Source organism: Leuciscus leuciscus, assembly GCF_965113295.1.
Source record: "Leuciscus leuciscus genome assembly, chromosome: 22".
Classification (NCBI taxonomy): domain Eukaryota; kingdom Metazoa; phylum Chordata; class Actinopteri; order Cypriniformes; family Leuciscidae; genus Leuciscus; species Leuciscus leuciscus.
In genome coordinates this window covers 2,331,991-2,352,206 of record NC_138746.1, presented here as the reverse complement: position 1 = coordinate 2,352,206, position 20,216 = coordinate 2,331,991, and the positions used below count along the sequence as shown (strand labels likewise).

Sequence of the window (20,216 nt, the reverse complement as noted above, 5' to 3'; positions counted from 1 at the left end):
ACACATTTATTGTGTTCAACAACAAACGTTCAGGTTCCATCGTAGTAGTTTAGTGCGTGCGTGAACGTCACGGCAACGTACAACACAAGTACCTCACGCGGGAAACACTTCACGTAACGCATAAATGCGCATAACTAACGTAAATCAAGCGAGCTAGTGCGCATAGGCCACGAAGTGTTGACGAAATAACACATTAGCGGAGCGGAGGGAATAATATGGACAAAATAAATTCAAGCACTTTCAAGGACCTGTATCTGTGTGTGTTTATTTGCAAAAACTTTCCAGGGCCTTGAATTTTTTTCCCCAGATTCACAAACTTTCAAGGACCCGTGGGAACCCTGAACACAAACGCTCACTGACTGAGATGATACAGACGGTAATCTCAGTGAGAAATAAATAATAAAGTTATAGCGCAATTCTTCTGACAGGATCATTTTATTTATCAGAATATCACAGCATTCACTGATGAACCAGGTCGCTCTCACTCATCATTATATCTTTGGTCTAAAACACTAAAATTGCTCATGTTTTGCGACAGCAAATGCGAGTGAATTTTCTGTCATCTTTGCAGGACTGTGATATGAAGAGTGTGTGAAGTAACATTTTAGCAACTGTGTGAAAGTCAATAGCACATAACAGGCACAATACCATCATAATCACATGACTAAACTTACGTCAAAGTTTTTAAATACCTCCGTTTTGACAGTCCACACTACAACACGAAAATGGCCTTTTCAAATGTACTTTGGAGAGCGTTTTCAAAAAGCTTCGTTTTCATTAATAAAAACATGAATGAACGGACACGTGTGAACGGAAGGCTGAAACGGAGAGAAAAAGATGCGTTTTCAAACGAAAACGTATTAGTGTGGACAAGGCCTTACAGACTTTCTCATCCAAAGCCTTATTCAAGTCCTCCTGGGAAGTTTTTTGCATTTACGAGATGGGAAGTCGTGTTTACGCTCGTTAAAGTCACTTTCGTCAGAGTAAGATGGAGGAGTACTTTCTCTTAATTAATTACACAAAAATACAGCAAGGTTCTTAAACTCTAGTTCTAGAAAATGAAGAACCAGGAAATGTGCATCATGTGTGCTTTGCTTTTTTATGTTTTTAATTAATTTATGAAGCCCCTGCAAACTTTATCATTACATATTACATTGTTATATTATAATGCAATCATATTCTGTGCAGCCAATCAATGCTGTAATGTTTGAGCTACAGGAATATCATTCAATAAGTTGCTACTATTTGTGGAACTTTCAAATCATGTGCATAAATGTGAATCTCTGAAAATTCTTAAGTCATGCACAGATCCTGGCCATTTTGCTTTCACATTTGTGATATGGAAGATTTTAGTCAACTGCCTTTTTTCTTAATTTGATATAATATTACTAATCTGGAATATTAAGAATCACAATAGTAACTGGGCTGCACATTTACATTGTGAACCCCCTTTCTGTTCACATAATCCCCTTCATTGAGGCCTTGATGGCAGTCTATGGTCTAGCCTATAGTCTATGGTACCAATCACATTAGTGAAGCCTGAGTGACATATACTGTAATCGGCATGGTCATGATTGCATGATCTTCATAAAAAATTATGATAGCCAAAAAAAATAAAAAATAAACTGCTTTACAACATTGGGTCTTAAGTAGGTTGGAAATGCCACTAAAAAACCTAAAACTGTTTTTTAAATCTAAAAGCGCCAGGTAAACTCCGAATGACACGACAGACAGCACTTTCCATCAAGTTCTCCGCATCTCCAATGCGAGTGATTAAAGGAACACTCCACCGTTTTTTGAAATAGGGCTTATTCACCTTCTTTCCTACATTTAGATAGGTGGGCAAATGCTTTTTTGTCTCAGTGCATGCATTGTTTTAGTTTGACAGGGTTGGCGCTAGCTTAGCTTAGCATAATGAATGGAATCCTTTGTTGCCAGCTAGCATGTCCTGAGTAAAAGTGATATAAAAAATTAAAAAAACCCACCTAATTACTTCTTGTGGCCTGCGTATTCACAACAAGTACAAATAGCGATGCAGATTAACACTAGGTGATTTCCTATGCAGATTTTGACTTGGGACTATATTAGGGGGAAGCACAGGCGAAGCACTGCTACTTGGGCGCAGAGATATCACGCCCAAGTAGCAGTGCTTCGCCTGTGCTTCCCCCTAATATAGTCCTTAATATATAAGTCAATATCTGCCTAGGAAATCGCCTAGTGTTAATCTGCATCGCTATTTGTGCTTGTTGTGAATACGCAGGCCACAAGAAGTAATTAGGTAGGGTTTTTTTTTTTTTTTTTTTACTTTTATTCAGGACATGCTAGCTGGCAACAAAGGATTCCATTCATTATGCTAAGCTAAGCTCACGCAGACCCTGTCAAACTAAAACAATGCATGCACTGAGACAAAAATGCATTTGCCCACCTATCTAAATGTGGGAAAGAAGGTGAATAAGCCCTATTTAAAAAAACGGTGGAGTGTTCCTTTAAAGGAAAGAGCCACTCGCAAATAATCTTAGGGCAATGCAAACAGTTTGTGCTGTAGTTAAAGCCCGACTCCGACAAGTCGAAAATAAATATGCGTTTCCAACAAATTAATAATGTAAACGACAATCTCACAAGTCACGAGAAAAAATATATATCTCAGAAAGTGCACTATCGCGCTGCGCTGGACTTCCCGTATCAGCTCCGCTTATGAAGCCGCAGTCTAATCCTGTTTACATGAAATAAGCAGGTTTAAGCTTGCGCACCTGTTGCTATGACAGCAACTCCAGGATGAGCGTCGAAGGACCAAACAATCCAAGATCATGCCAAATCGCCAACAATCAAATCCAGCTAACTGAGTTAGCGACGTACAAAGAACGGGCCCCAGGACTTAAAGAAAATCCCGAACTTCCCACTCGTATTTACAACACTGTGGCGTTCATGTGCGTTCAACTGGTAAATACGATCTTTACGAGATGACTTGAACGCACCATTATATTCAGGTGACCCTGACGCCTGTGCTCGTACCTCTTGGTCCACCTGGAGCAGCCGAACGGTGACGTTCCCGGTGAACTCGTGTCTCGGGCCGTTGGGAAAGACGCCCAGCTGAGTGATGACCACAGGGTGAAGGACCTTGAAGTCCAGACTGAGCGCAGAGACGTCACACGGCACCAGCGCTGAGCCCTCAGGAACACTCAAGATGGACATCTCCTCATCCGACACTGAAAACACAGATCAGGGATCAGCTGAAGCATTCAAGGGTTCAACGCCAGGAGAATACCAAATCCTTAGAGAAATAAAATGATTGATAATAATAAAAATAATATTAATATTAATTTAGCACAATACTTCCATTGTTATCTTTATTAAATAATGATTTTAATTAAAATATAATATAATATAATAATAACTCAATTACATTTTAATTTAACTAATTTCTTTAATATTAATAATTATGCTATTATTCATTTATATTTTTATTTAAATGTTACTATTATTAATATTGATGTTTTTGATATTAATAATAATAATAAATGTTATTCATTTTGCTGTTAATAATAATCATTGTTATTAATTATAATAAAAATGCCTTTAAATTAAAATATAAAATAATATTGTAATAATAATAATTTATATATTATAAAATTTAATATTCAACTATATTTTAATTTAAATAATTTCTCTATTAATAGCAATATTATAATTACCATTATTATTTTTGTTGGTAGTAACAACAACTAAAATAAGAATAAAATATATAATAATTATTTAAATTAAAATATATATGAACTATATTTATTTCTTTTAATTATTATTGCTTTTATTGTTATTATTATTATGGTTCATATTATTATTAGTTTATTTTTAATGTGTGAGTTGTAGTGAAAAGCATCATCAGGCGTTCATCACACATGTTCCTCCTCAATAAGCGTATAAAAGCATCCCAGAATGCACCTGATGAATGCACAGAGTGAACAGACCTTGACAAATCATCCGTTTACCTTTTATGCTCACAACATATTTCTCATACTTTCATTTGTCTTTTAACAGTTTTGATTAAATGCAAAAATTACATTAATAATTTTGCATTAATAAATGCATTAATTTGATCACATGACGACACAATCATTAAACAAATAAGCAGAAGGGTTAAAGATAAAGCCTTATGTCGAGGTGTTTTCACGCGCCGCTGCAGAATAATCCACACATCAGCACTTTAAGAGACTCGCTGCTCGGCTTAATTAGAAAGCGGCCATTTATTACCCAGGAGATCAATTGGAGGAACACAGTCGTTTATCGAGAAACGAGCCGCTCATTCCAGCTCTCCGAGCTCCAGACTCGCCGCTTCCTCGTCCTTGAGACAAAAGCCAATTAAAGACAGCGCAGGCGAGAGGCAGAAGCACAGATGTGTTGAAAAGCTTTTCTCACACATTAGCATAACGCATCACCAATCACCGCTCTGAAACTCTCAAACCGTCACGCGCCTCGAAACACAGTAAAACTCACACCTGTGAGTTGATCTCCTGCATGATCACATCAACATTCTCACATTATTTATTCATCATCATTACATTTTTACATTTATACATGCTGTAATGTTTGAGCTTCAGGAATATCGTTCCATAAGTTGGGGCAGTCATGGCCTAGTGGTTAGGGAGTTGAACTGGTAACCCAAAGGTTGCTGGTTCGATTCCAGAACCGGTGGGAAATGACTGAGGTGCCCTTGAGCAAGGCACCTAACCCCTAATCGCTCCCCGGGCGCCACACAAAGGCTGCCCGCTGCTCTGGGTGTGTGTATCCACGTTTGCAGTGTGTGTGTGTTAACTACTCACTACTCTGCTCCTAATGTGTGTGCATTAACTTGGATGGGTTAAATGCAGAAGTCAAATTCCAAGTATGGGTTACCATACTTGGCCGTCACGTGTCACTTTCACTTTCACTTTCACTCACTTAAGTTGCTACTTTTAAAATTCTCTTTCATGTTCCACAGAAAAATAACAAGTTTGACTTTTCGGAATTTTCACTTTCAAATTCAAAAAACTGAACAAATTCAAAAATTCGAACTCGTCATTTTTCAGGGTTTGTGCGGATTTTATGAAGGGTGATTTAAGACTTATTTAAGACCAAGTTACAAAAATCTAAGAAACAAATTAAAGGGAACATCAATATGTAAGAAGAAACACTTAAAAGTTTCAGAGTCAGTAACAAATATCTGTTAGTTTTTAATTCATTTTACTCGTTTTGCTTAAAGGATTAGTTCACTTTCACAAAAAAAATTTGCTGATAATTTACTCCCCCCGATGTCATCCAAGATATCCATGTCTTTCTTTCTTCAGTCGAAAAGAAATTAAGGTTTTTGAGGAAAACATTCTATTTTTCTACACAGAATGGACTTCAATGGCAACCAACTATACCAGTGTTCAAAGAAGGTTCAAATGTCCGTCTCAATGCAGCTTCAAAGTCTCGACACGATCCCAGTCGAGAAATAAGGGTCTTATCTAGTGAAACGATCGGTCATTTTCACAAAAAAAAAAAAAATATATATATATTTATATATATATATACTTTTTAACCACAAATGCCCCGTCTTGTACCATCTCTGAGATGCGCCACGCATTGCGTCATCACGTTGGAAAGGTCACGCATCACGTCATCTAAGTTATTTGTCTGTGTACTCCGGTTCAGAAAGGTAGAGAAGGGCTAAAATGTCATCTCATTTTCTCCTCCAACTTCAAAATCGTCCGACATCTTTGTTTTAATTTATTATTATTATTATTTTATTTTTTTCGTGACCTTTCCAAAGTGATGATGTAATACATCTCAGAGATGGTACAAGACGGGCATTTGTGGTTAAAAAGTATATATATATTTATTTATTTATTTTTTTTGAAAATGACCGATCATTTCACTAGATAAGACCCTTATTTCTCAACTGGGATCGTGTCGAGACTTTGAAGCTGCATTGAGACGGACATTTGAACCTTCTTTGAACACTGGTATAGTTGGTTGCCATTGAAGTCCATTCTGTGTAGAAAAATCCTGGAATGTTTTCCTCAAAAAGCTTAATTTCTTTTCGACTGAAGAAAGAAAGACATGGATATCTTGGATGACATCGGGGTGAGTAAATTATCAGCAAACATTTTTTTGAAAGTGAACTAATCCTTTAAAATGACTAAAATATGGATATTATTTTTACTGTTTCTTCTGATCAAACTGCAAAAGTGATGTTTTCCCTCATTATTTCTCTGTTTTTCCCAGTACAAACATCTAAAGATTCCTAAATCAAGATGCATTTACTTCAGATGTAAAATGACAAAATATGAAGTCTTGTTTTCTGTGAAATTGATCAAAATGAAATTAGCCTAAGTGCTTATGCTTAAAACAAGAACAAATATCTGACGCTGGACTCAGAAAAATCTGCTTAATTAAGAGGTTTTGACGGATATTTGTTCTTATTTCAAACATAAACACTTTTTCAAGACTTAACTTTACATTTGTGTCTCCAGTAAATGCATCTTAATTTAAAATCGTTTAGATATTTGTACTGGAAAACTGGACAAAAGTACTGAGGAAGATATTCACTTTTTGAAACGCATGCAACATTTATCGCCTTGACTTTCTGCTCTGATTTAAGAACATTTTAAGGCCTTAATTTGTGACTTTAAGACTCGCAGAAAGCCTGTTTTTCAGTGTTCCTCTAACTGACCATGAAGATGAGGCTAAATCATTAAAATGCAGAACTTTATTACAGGATGTTCCAATGAAATCAGCTGGAAGCCAAAACATGCTGACTATTTAGAAGAGAACCCAAGTGCGCACTATGATTTCAGGCCACATCCTGCGAGGCGTGCAGATGTGTGTGTGTGTGTGTGTGTGTTTCTGTGTGTGAGAGAGCAGGGGGTCTATGAAATGAACAGTATCAAAGGGAGGAAACGAGGCAGAAATGCAAAATGGTAAAGTACAAACTGGAGCAAAGTGAAATTATCTAAGCCTCACGAAACTGAGTCTGCTCTGAATCAGGAACGTACAGTCTCAGGGATTGGGAGTGAATACGAGTGTGGTTTATCAGATGAACTGACCGGTCTCCGTGAGGTTCAGAAGTGTGCAGGAATACGGGTCTTCACGATCCTCTGGAGCGACAGCACAGCCGTGTTCACCCACGATGAACTTCACCATCACCCTTTCAAATATAATAATAAACATCAATACATGATTCTACTGTAAAATCACTCATTTGTGACACCGACTAGCAAGTGCAACACTACTGAGGGTGTAACGTCAAGTGGAATTTAATAGCTTTGAACACTGAATTTCATTGCATACAGAATTCATCACAGACGTGTGTGTTTATGGGCTATTTCACAGAGGCTTTGATTGTGTCGCATCCATAGACTGTTAAAAGGTCGCATCCAATCAGAATTAAGAGTTTGAACAAGGTTTTATAATGTAAATCTGTTTTTACACTGACAGTGGTGTAAAGTATTACTGTACTTATGCACTCTTTATTCCAATACTTTTCTAATGAGTAATCACTCATTTCATTTTGCATGGCACCTAACTTTTTCTGCATCAGTTTATTTCTGCTATACAAATGTCATATCGCCATCTACAGGGCATCTATATATCACATGAGATATACTGTATATCGCCATCTACAGGGCATCTGTACATCACATGAGATATACTGTATATCGCCATCTACAGGCCATCTGTATATCACACGAGATATACTGTATATCGCCATCTACAGGCCATCTGTACATCACATGAGATATACTGTATATCGCCTAGGGGTGTAAATATTAATCGATTCGTATCGATGCATCGATTATACAGTATCGATTCATGTGTTTATTTTGCCGTCTGTCTATTTTCAGCATCTGCTCCGACATATGCGTACAACCTACTAAGCTGCGGGTGGCGCTAACCTCATTATTGTCTTCTACGTCACACCGCTTCACACGCGTTACTTACGTTTCACAGTCTATCTATGTTCACACACATTGTTGAGTCTGACTTTCAAGAGCGATGGATCCCTCAGAGCGAGCTGGCAATGACAGTGAAATGTTACACACTCCAGTCGGCGTCAAGTCATGGGTGTTGATGTATTTTGGCTTCAGGAAAACAGATGGAGCAGTGGTAAGAGATGTTGCCGTTTGTCTGATTGCGCCCGTTTCACACATACTCCGTTTGAAGTGCGTATGCGGTGCGTATTTTTTTCAGTACCCATGTTAACAGGTCAGAGCTTTCACACTGCACGTGGTTGCGTCCGTTTATCCGTTCCGCTGCGTATACAGCAGTGCAGAGATCGTTTCCACACCGAGTCTATTTCTGCTGTGCTGCACGCGCTGAATTAAAGTGACAGCGCATGTTTCGTGGTCAAAATGAACACAGATTGACATGAAAATGTAGTAATTTCACCATAAATGCGTTTAATTAAATAAATTGTAGTAATCTCACCATAAATGTATTTAATTTAATTCTACTATTTTTCACAGTCATCTTTTTTACTTGAAGACCAGGGTAAAGCAAGGAAAACTACAATATACCTCAACAAGGCGACATAATGAACAACATTCATTCGTGGAGGTGGAAAAACAATTTCTTTGAGACATGCAATTGTATTCTGTATTCTCAAACGGCAAATTATATATTATTTTTGTTGATTTATTTGAAACTTAATAGATATCATGTAAAAATCTAGTATTGAATCGTATCGAATCGAATCGTATCGCGGGGAATTCTGAAGTATCGAAAATAATCGAATCGTTGGCTTAAGAAATCGGTATCGTATCGAATCGTCATGCAGGCTCCGATTTACACTCCTAATATCGCCATCTACAGGGCATCTGTATATCACATGAGATATACTGTATATCGCCATCTACAGGCCATCTGTATATCACATGAGAAATACTGTATATCGCCATCTACAGGCCATCTGTATATCACGAGATATACTGTATATCGCCATCTACAGGCCATCTGTATATCACATGAGATATACTGTATATCGCCATCTACAGGCCATCTGTACATCACACGAGATATACTGTATATCGCCGTCTACAGGACATCTATCTCACATGAGATATACTGTATATCGCCATCTACAGGGCATCTGTATATCACACGAGATATACTGTATATCGCCATCTACAGGGCATCTGTATATCACACGAGATATACTGTATATTGCCATCTACAGGGCATCTGTACATCACATGAAATATACTGTATATCGCCATCTACAGGGCATCTGTACATCACATGAGATATACTGTATATCGCCATCTACAGGGCATCTGTACATCACATGAGATATACTGTATATCGCCATCTACAGGGCATCTGTACATCACATGGATATACTGTATATCGCCATCTACAGGGCATCTGTACATCACATGAGATATACTGTATATCGCCATCTACAGGGCATCTGTATATCACATGAGATATACTGTATATCGCCATCTACAGGGCATCTGAACATCACAAGAGATATACTGTATATTGCCATCTACAGGGCATCTGTATATCACATAAGATATACTGTATATCGCCATCTACAGGGCATCTGTACATCACATGAGATATACTGTATATCGCCATCTACAGGACATCTGTATATCACATGAGATATACTGTATATCGTATATCGCCATCTACAGGCCATCTGTATATCACATGAGATATACTGTATATCACCATCTACAGGCCATCTGTATATCACATGAGATATACTGTATATCGCCATCTACAGGCCATCTGTATATCACATGAGATATACTGTATATCGCCATCTACAGGGCATCTGTATATCACATAAGATATACTGTATATCGCCATCTACAGGGCATCTGTACATCACATGAGATATACTGTATATCGCCATCTACAGGACATCTGTATATCACATGAGATATACTGTATATCGCCATCTACAGGGCATCTGTACATCACATGAGATATACTGTATATCGCCATCTACAGGGCATCTGTACATCACATGAGATATACTGTATATCGCCATCTACAGGGCATCTGTACATCACATGAGATATACTGTATATCGCCATCTACAGGACATCTGTATATCACATGAGATATACTGTATATCGCCATCTACAGGGCATCTGTACATCACATGAGATATACTGTATATCGCCATCTACAGGGCATCTGTACATCACATGAGATATACTGTATATCGCCATCTACAGGGCATCTGTACATCACATGAGATATACTGTATATCGCCATCTACAGGGGATCTGTACATCACATGAGATATACTGTATATTGCCGTCTACAGGGCATTGTCCATTTCCTCACCCAAAATTGTCAACAAAGCCACAGAAGTGAATGCAAGTGCATTAGCAGGTCGTTGTGAATCGCAGATGTTTCATATTTATCCATTATATCCAAGAGAACTTTTGAAGGATTTTGCTTTACTAGTGCTCTTTCTGAGCACTTGAGCTCCACTAAGTCTTGAGTGTTTGTAGGCGTTTAAGAGGCTGTTGTGTCGACCTTGATTTATTGCAATATTGAGGTTTAATTTTGATTTTAGAAAATAAATGTGTCATTGCTCTCCTCATGTCTCTCAGGTGTTGAGGAGTAAAATACTTCAGTACTGATAAAATCAGAGACTCCAAGGCCCGGTTTCACAGACAGAGTTTAGATTAAACCAGGATTAGGCTTTAGTTCTACATTTAAGTAGCTTTTATAAACGTGTCTTAGAAAACAACATTACTGGTGTGCATCTCGAGACAAAACAATGGCACTGATATATTTTAAGACACGCTTTCAGTTAAAACAGATCAAACATGCATTTTAGACTGAGACTAGACTCAAGCCTCGTCTGTGAAAGCGAGGATAAGACTTTTACTCAAGTCATATTGGGATTGGACACTGGGATTGTTGACTTTCACGTTTTCACTGTAAGGTATCTGTACTTTCACTCAGGTATGGTTTTCAGGGACTCTTTACACCAGTCTGAACACTGAACGTTTATTTGTTATTCTTTATCTGATCTTTTGCATCGATTTTCAAATAAAAAGAGAAAATATTCATGTCAGATTTATTTTCAATTGTGATTTGTAAAGTATTTCATTCACTGACTGGATTATCCAATACACGGGTTTCTTGTATACAAACAATACCGGATGCGCGCGCATCCAGGAGGCAAAAAAACTGTTATGCCGAGTTCTGTAATAAAATAATAAAAGTTTGTAATTTTTTGTTGACTCAATAATAAACTGCAATTTCAGAGTTGGATCTGTTTGTTTGTGTTTCATATTAATATAACATTATGTAAAAAGTCCAACTGTTTACGAATCAAAATCCGGACATACTGTGATGCATGTATGAATTATCATGTTAGACTAAGTTAGTAATGTAATAGTCAATGTTAGCAGTGCAGCATCTAGAGCCCGAATTTGCTTTTATATAAGTTAACCTTGTTTACGTTACTTTACGACCTGCAACATTTCATGACTGCACACATATAACGTTACTTACTGTAAATCAAAGATTTGACGATGGATTATGTGCTGTCATGAGCACATACTAGAGTTTAACTGCTCAACCAGTTATGAACAGTGAAAAAAATACATGTTTATTTTTTCAAACAGCTATTTAGATCGCAAATTTGACATTTAGTATACCAAGTGTGTAGTATACTACAAGAAAACATTCAAATAAATGCTGTTCTTTTGAATTTTCTATTCATCAAAGAATCCTAAATAAAATATGTCACAAAAAAAAACATTGATAATTATCAGAAATGTTTCTTGAGCATCAAATCATCATATTAGAATGATTTGTGAAGGATCATGTGACACTGAAGACTGGAGTAATGATGCTGAAAATTCAGCTTTGATAAATTACACGTTTTCTTTTTGAATGCATTTTAAAATGTATGTTCCAATAATATTTCATAATATTCCTGTTTTACAGAATTTTTTAGCACAAGAGACTGCTTTCAAAAACATAAAAATCTTACCAACCCCAAACTTTTGAACAGTAGTGTATACATGGATTTCGAATAAAATAAATTATAATTATATATATCAGGCCATACAATTGCTGGCCACTTGTCATCCACAATCCAAAGATCGTCATGTATTGCGTAGGGATCCGGCAAGATCTCACCATTGCTGAGAGTACGTTTTTTAATATTATCGCCACGTATATGTGTGCAGTCATGAAATGTTGCAGGTCGTAAAGTAACGTAAACAAGGTTAACTTATATAAAAGCAAATTCGGGCTCTATAGATGCTGCACTGCTAACATTGGCTGTTACATTACTAACTTAGTCTAACATGATAATTAGCATTTTGACTTAGCGACAACACCACCACTATGCTGCTAGCCTACCCTAAACCCTTTAACGTTACTCTGGTACGAAGACCGCGGGTCTTTTCTGCCTCCTGGTTGCGTGCGCATGCTGTGATGACGTCGCCGAGAAATCCATGTATAGGCATACTCACATGGTTATAAAACATAATTACAAATTGAGTAATGAAAACATAAATAGAATTACATATTCACATATTTAAAAACATAATTACCAATTATTAAACATGAACTAATTAAATATTTTTTTTCCAGCAAAAATAACTGTCATGATAATCGTATGACTGTAAAATTACAAATTAGTGACATCATTTTATATATATATATATACACACACACACACAACCAGTCAAAAGTTTAGAAATTTTTGAAAGAAGTCTATTATGCTCATCAAGACTCCATTTTATTTGATCAAAAATACAGTAAAAAAACAGCAATATTGTGAAATATTATTATATTAAATATTAATATTAAAATATGAATATAAAATTTCAAATAATGGTTTTCTATTTTAAATATACTTTAAAATATAATTTATTCCTGTGATTAAAGCTGAATTTTCAGCATCATTACTCCAGTCTTTAGTCACATGATCCTTCAGAAATCATTCTAATATGATGATTTATTATCAATGTTGGAAACAGTTGTACTGCTTAATATTTCTTTTATAACCTGTGAAATAAATGTGATTATATATATATATATATATAGTACTGTGCAAAAGTCTAAGGCACGTTAGTATTTTCAATAGTTTCAATACTTTCTTTAGTTCAAATGGTTAATCCAGTTATTTGTATCTTTTGCTGCAGGAAATATCAGTTTACATTTCCAAACATTCATTTTTCCATTAATTGCAATAATCCAGTGAGATGTTTGTATGCACAAGGAGTCTGACAACAGCCGGTGTGATCTAAACTCATCATCATCATCGAATCCGTCTGGGATTACATGGAGAAACAGGGAAAAAAAACTGAGACAGACTAAATCCAGAAGAACTGAGGCAACGCTCGCAGAAACCTAATGAGCTTTTGTTGGAATGATATTTAAATGTGGAATATTTCAAGGATTTTTATAAGGTTCGATAAAGTTGTAGGCCAATTAGTCCATTTTTCAGTCAATAACAAAGCCTGATCTTCAACAGTAAATCAATGTGTGAACAGAGTTGTAATGAGGTGTGTGTGTGTGTGTGTGTGTGTGTGTGTGTGTGTGTGTGTGTGTGTGTGTGTGTGTGTGTGTGTGTGTGTGTGTGTGTGTGTGTGTGTGTGTTTTAGACCATTGGAGTGAGGACAAAGAGAGTAAAGTAAGGACATTTTGGCCGGTCCTCAGTTTCTGAGAGCCTTTAAAGGCCTGTTTGAGGGTCAAGACTTGGTTTTAGGGATAAGGTTATAATGAGGTTAAGGGTCGGTTTAGGGTCAGGGGTCGGGTTAGGCACTTAGTTGTGATGGGTAAGGTTAGGGTAAGCAGCTAGAGATTGCATTGTGTCAATGAATGTCCTCATAAAGATAGATGTACAAGAATGTGTGTGTGTGTGTGTGTGTGTGTGTGTGTGTGTGTGTGTGTGTGTGTGTGTGTGTGTGTGTGTGTGTGTGTGTGTGTGTGTGTGTGTGTGTGTGTGTGTGTGTGTGCGCAGGACTGACCGTGTCCTGAAGTGCGGGTGATGTTTGATGTACCCCAGCCATGTGTCTCTTATGGCCTGCCGGAGCTCATAATGATGCCGAGCCGACAAAACGCCCACCAACACCTCATGCACAGCCTTCTGGTTGTCTAAAAATACAATATTTAACACAAACACAATAATCAGCTGATATTCTCCATCACTGCATATGTTTGAAACATGTAAAAAGCCTCTCTGGCAGGTTGAAACACAGAACAGATGAAAGTCTCTGGCAGCGGGCGGCCCTTTGGATCCCCTAATGGTTTGTCACTTGTGTCCTGTTTCACCGTGTGTGACAGACATCAGAGTAAGTGTGTAATGTGCATCTGAGCCTTTGTTGCCAGGTAAATCTCTCAGAGACTTCAGTGAGATACTTTCTACACACATTCTTCTATTTGTATACGCCTTGTTTCCACTCACTAACGCAGACCTGACGTGCATTCATTTCACATCTCATAATCTCAACCCCGCAGAAATGAACATTAGTGATATTATAAGTCAGTTCATGCAAGCTGTTCGACATGCTTATGGAACTATAATGTGCAATGATCAATGCACTGAGTATTAATGTTCTTATACACTGATTATTCATGTTTTAAATGCAGTCAACATTAACGTTCTATATGCATTGGATGGTCTATACATTATTCTATGCATTAAGCAGTAATCGCTTCGTATGAATTGAGCACTATCTCAGCATCATAAGAATTGAGCATTAATGCTATACAAGCAAAAAAGTATTAATGTTTTATGCATTGATCATTCACGTTCTACATGCATTTAGCATTGAGGTTACCTATGCATTAAATATAATATTTATACATTATAGTAAATAGACAGATTTTAATACGTGTAGACCATTAATGCTCAATGCATACGTATATAGTATTAGTAAAAGTAGTAATTGTCTTAAATAAAATGTGCATTCGTTTTTATTTTTACTCATCATCTAATTGAGCATTAATGTCCTATAAGCAGAGTATGAATTTTTTATGCATCATTCATGTTCTAATCTACATTCATAGAACGTGCATTAAAGTTCCATGTGCATTGAACATTAATATTTCATACATTAGATAGATAGATCATTTATACCATTAACGTTCAATATATATATATATATATATATATATATATATATATATATATATATATATATATATATATATTGATTGATTAATCTATATATAACAAGCAATAGTTTACATATGCAGTCAGCATCTGAGTTTATATGCATTATTTTTCCTAATAGAATTGAGAATATGCACTTTTTAATTTATCTTTACACGTTCAGTTAAGTGTTAGTTTTCTAAATAACCTGAGCACCAAGTTTCTATATGCATTAATATATCTACATGCATCTATATGCATCAGCTTCATAAGAACTGGATAATCAAGACTTGTCTTGCATGCATGCATTAATTGTTCTATAAGCGTTTATATATTGATCCACCTTATGCGTCCTGGATGTGTCGAATGCAGAGGTCACACACACACACACACACACACACACACACACACACACACACACACACACACACACACACACACACACACACACACACACACACACACACACACACACACACACACACACACACACACACACACACACACTTACACACAAACTGCCATTGCCTACAAATAACAGTGGGAACAGAACAAGAAAAGTCGAGAAGTTTCAGCCCGGCTGAGCGGTACCTGCAGAACTGAAGCCCAGCAGCAGCGCGGTTCTGTCGGTCCAGCCGAGCCAGTGGAGCAGAACCGCGAGGACACACGCAAACAGCGCCGCCGCGGAGCTTCTCATGGACGGACCGACGCGTCACCGCTCAGACCCGTTACCGAACACACACCGGCGGCTCGACCCGCATCGCGGAGTTCTGCTGCGTCCCGGACGCGCCCGCGTCATGTCTAACTGCGCGCTGATGACGACACGGGTCGGACAACCAATAGGAGCGCAGAGGTTGACGCGTTGTGCCTTGTGGGAAAAGTAGTTTTATTAAAATAAACGCTGTAATTCATGTTTTTATTTTTAAAAAATCATTATTATCATTACATTTGACTTAATATTCAACAATTTAATTGATCTGATTGCATTGACACCGTTTATTAAGAACTGAACTGAGCTGGACGATGACATCACGGTTTTCTCCAGAGCGGCAATATATATATATATGAACTAAATTAATAACTTTTTTTATAACAAAAATTAACCATCACTGAACTTACTTAAGCTGGACTGTGACGCGATTTTCTTCTGGAAACAAACTTTGTTGCATTATTTTCCTGTTATCTCTGTAAAGCTGCTTTGAAACACTCTGTACTGTAAACAGCGCTATATAAATAAAGGTGACTTGATTTATTTTATTGCAGGAAAAGAAACAATGCATTGTAATACAATAGCATAAAAGGAAAACCTCAGTAAGAAAGATATGATCATAATTCTTAAGAAATGTGTTAATCTTATTGTTATCAATGAGATTTTACAATAAGAGAAATCGCAGCAGGAAAGACATCAAATCTGGGCAAGATCTTGAGAAACTTGTTTTTGTGAATAAAACATTAACAATGATGAACGCTGTGATTAAAGTTTCCTGAACTTGCAATGACTATTACGTCAAGTTAGTGATTGCTTTTTTTTTTTCTTTTTTTTTTTTCTTGATTTGATTTGATTTGATTTATTAGACAGTAACAAAAATAAATGCATAACAAGAAGTCATCACAGTGACATTATACATTAATCAGAACTGTCGAGGATAACACAAGAAAGTTACAAACTTATTTCCATTGTGGTCCTCCTTCTTTTTGCTGTTGATTTGGTAAATGATAATTGTAAAAAAAATAAAAAAAATAACGATGAGATAAAAAGTCAAAATTATAACATACTAAGTCATAATCATAATATAAAAAGTCGAAATTATGTCAAAGCCATACTTATAATATTAAAAGTGGAAATTATGTCATTGCTGAGTTACAAGCCCATGGGCAGATAGATGTAATATATTAGAAATAACTAATGCTCTCGAAATATTCATGTTTTAGTCTCATTTCTGAACCACGAACAGAATAAAAAATGTTCGATTGTTAACAACTTTTACACAGTTACGCTTTTGTATTTATAAGAATAAAAAGTCAGAAATATATAATGTAAATACCAAGATTCTCATGAATTTCTTTCCTATAATAATTTGTCCATATTGCACACATAAACAATGCAATGCTCTGTCACACCACTAGGTGTCTCCCTCGACCACAATATCACTGAGTGACGCAGCGCCGTCTACTTAAAGGGACAGTTCACCCGAAAACGAAAGAAATCTGTCATCATTTATTCGCCCTCAAGCTGTCCAATCCTGTATGAGTTTCTTTCATCTGCTGAACACAAAATAAGATATTTTAAAAGAATATTGGTAACCAGACAGTCGCCAATGACTTCCAGAGTAGAAATAAATATATCCTCCTGGGACCCAGGAATAGACTTTTGTCCACTGTAGTGCACATTATATTTTAGTGAATTTCTCTGACATCATACATGTCACATGACACAACCTGTGTGTCCTGTAAAGAGCACAATCAGGCTTTTCAGAGACACCAAATGTTTGGAGGTTTCACCATGAAAACAACTTCTCCTTGGTCTTTAAAAATGTCTGACATTAATTTAGTGATGAAATGTAGGAGATATGATAATATATTGTAATTGTAATTTAAATTTGACTACTTTTCACATTGTATTTCATAAACCAACATCTCAGGAAAATGTTATGGGGTTTCAAATAAATGACTTTCTGTTCCAGAACAGGGCGTTGACTTCATACATGTGTCCACTGTAGAGACATCAGGACTTACATCATGTTTATCAGGCATTTTGTGAGACACAACAAGTGAATATGGAAATAAATGATACATCAATATTCCTATGAAATATTAGATATTATTATTAAAATGTTGCCAATTATTACTCCAATTATTACACTTTTTTTTCATTAAATGTTGCTCCAAGAACACATTAATGCACATTAGATACAGTGTATAGACACATTGCATTGAATGGGAATATTCATTTATGGCCATTTTACCCACATATTGCATAAAGTAAAATGGTGTATCAATTCATTCCATTATATCTTTCATAACATAGCTGAGAATAATCTTTATACAAATTTTGGTTAAAAAAAAATCCTGAAACCCCCAAATTTATTGGTGATTGAAGAAAAAAAAAATCCCATTGTTTTTGCCTATACATATAATCTCATGTCATTTTATTTTTTAAACAACCGAGTCCTGGGGCCGGTTTCACAAAGCTATTTTAGAGCGGCCTATAGTGTTAGACGAGTCTATAATGTGCTCATAGACTAGTCTAAGTTAGACTGTTTCACAAAAATAAAGACTGACTTGGACACCTTAACCCCAGGCTAACTCAGGTCTAAGACTCTGTCACTATAGCAACCAGCAGTAACAATCAGTTACATTACAAACAGCCAAAAGAAAAGGGAAAATGGCTCATAATTTAAACACTTCTTCTTGTTACTACATTCTCCGCTAAATTTCCCAAGTAAAATGTCCTTGTAACTGTTATACTCCTCCAACAAACACATATTATCCTCTGGGGTAAACTGCACTGAGCGGCTGAATGCGCTGACTCGATCCGCCATGTTTTTTGTTTTGAAAAGTGTCTTATTTTACCCAGAATGCATTGCAGTGTGGTCCTACTTAAGATAGTCAGAGTCTTGAGTGTTTTGTGCAACGGTCTGATTTAGATGTCTATCTGAAGTCTGACTATCTACTATATCTAAGCCATAGTCAAAGTCTATCTTTGTGAAACCGGCCCCAGGTGTCCGCTACAGAGGACATAGCATAACATATGAATAAAATATTATTATTTTTTTAAATGTTTTTTTTTTTTTGTTGTTTCTTATGCTGTAAAAACAATGTGATGACCTAAAAAAAAAAAAAAAACTAAATTCAAAAACTTTTATTTTTTCTGGGTCTCAGGAGGAAATACTATGGAAGTCAATGAGGCTCATTAACTGTTTGACTACCAAACATTCTTCAAAATATCTTCTTTTGTGTTCAACTGATCAAAGAAACTCATAGAGTTTGTGTAAATGACGACAGAATGAGCATTTCTGGGTGAACTGTCCCTTTAACATGAGTAAGTATTGTACTTTACAACATGTGTTATTGACAGCACACACATATCAAATCATTCTTACATTGCAAACACACTAAATACTGAATGCAGACAGTTTTCAAATGTTTATTAATTTGTACACCTGCACAGATCTACACATTCAGACTTCTAAAAGAGAAAAGTGCAGAAAAGCACCAACAAATCCATACATTTAGGCATTGATTCAATTACAAGGTATCTCAAAGTTCTAATATTTAAATAGGGTAATCAGTCCATGCAAGTTATGGTTTTATAATAATAATAATAATAATAATAATAATATTTAAAAGATCATTTACATTTTGGGGTTCATCTGTACTGCAGTTCTGTAGAAATCAGCTGGACTCTCTTTGAAACCCAACAAACCCTCGTTCTCATCGAACACGTGGAGCATTAGCGGAATATAAAAGTAAATGTTTAAGCGTTTTGAACACTGCGTCATTTTTAAATACCAACCCTACACACACACTCTTTATTTCTCTTAATGTAAAGGCAATCTCATGCAACATTAGCATCTCAAATATACATCTGTGCACTTTAAAGTGGATCTTCTCCAGATGCCAGAAGACCCGTCCACCCTACACACACTTTAAAGGGGCTTTAACACACGTACACGAGCAGCACCTCAGGCAGGAGCTGTGCATTAAATATAATAACACTTGGTCTTGTATAAATTAGCAAAGGCTAGGCTAAAGTACAGTGATATAAAGAAAAACATCTGACATTGTGCTTTTTTTGTTTGTTTTGAATAGGAAAAAGCCTGTGAAATAACAGTGTAGAGGAACACGCCATAGTCACAGTACTTGGCACTCAGAAAACACCTTTCTATATGAGCGCGCACACACACAAACACGCACACACACACACACACACACACACACATACACACACACACACACACACACACACACAAGCATGAACGCACGCGCACGCACGCAAGCACATACACACACACACACACACAAGCATGAACGCACGCGCACGCATACACACTCGCTGATACACACACTCGCTCATACACGTACATGCAAGCGCACGCACACACAC

At 36.5% G+C, this 20,216-nt stretch overlaps 1 protein-coding gene and 1 long non-coding RNA gene across 2 annotated transcripts in view; one reads left to right on the top strand and one right to left on the bottom strand.

Annotated features, from left to right (window-relative positions):
* Positions 1-15,931, bottom strand: part of b3galnt2 (beta-1,3-N-acetylgalactosaminyltransferase 2) — a 28,747-nt gene extending 12,816 nt beyond the window's left edge. Inside the window, exons 1-4 of the mRNA XM_082153410.1 lie at positions 15,701-15,931; positions 13,983-14,109; positions 7,065-7,165; positions 3,013-3,206 (exon numbers count right to left, since the gene is read on the bottom strand). Coding sequence (XP_082009536.1) covers positions 3,013-3,206; positions 7,065-7,165; positions 13,983-14,109; positions 15,701-15,806 — 528 coding nt within the window. The 5' untranslated portion in view covers positions 15,807-15,931. The remainder of the gene's footprint in view (positions 1-3,012; positions 3,207-7,064; positions 7,166-13,982; positions 14,110-15,700) is intronic.
* Positions 1-20,216, top strand: part of LOC309486273 — a 163,156-nt gene that overhangs the window by 83,491 nt on the left and 59,449 nt on the right. The window lies entirely within an intron of this gene.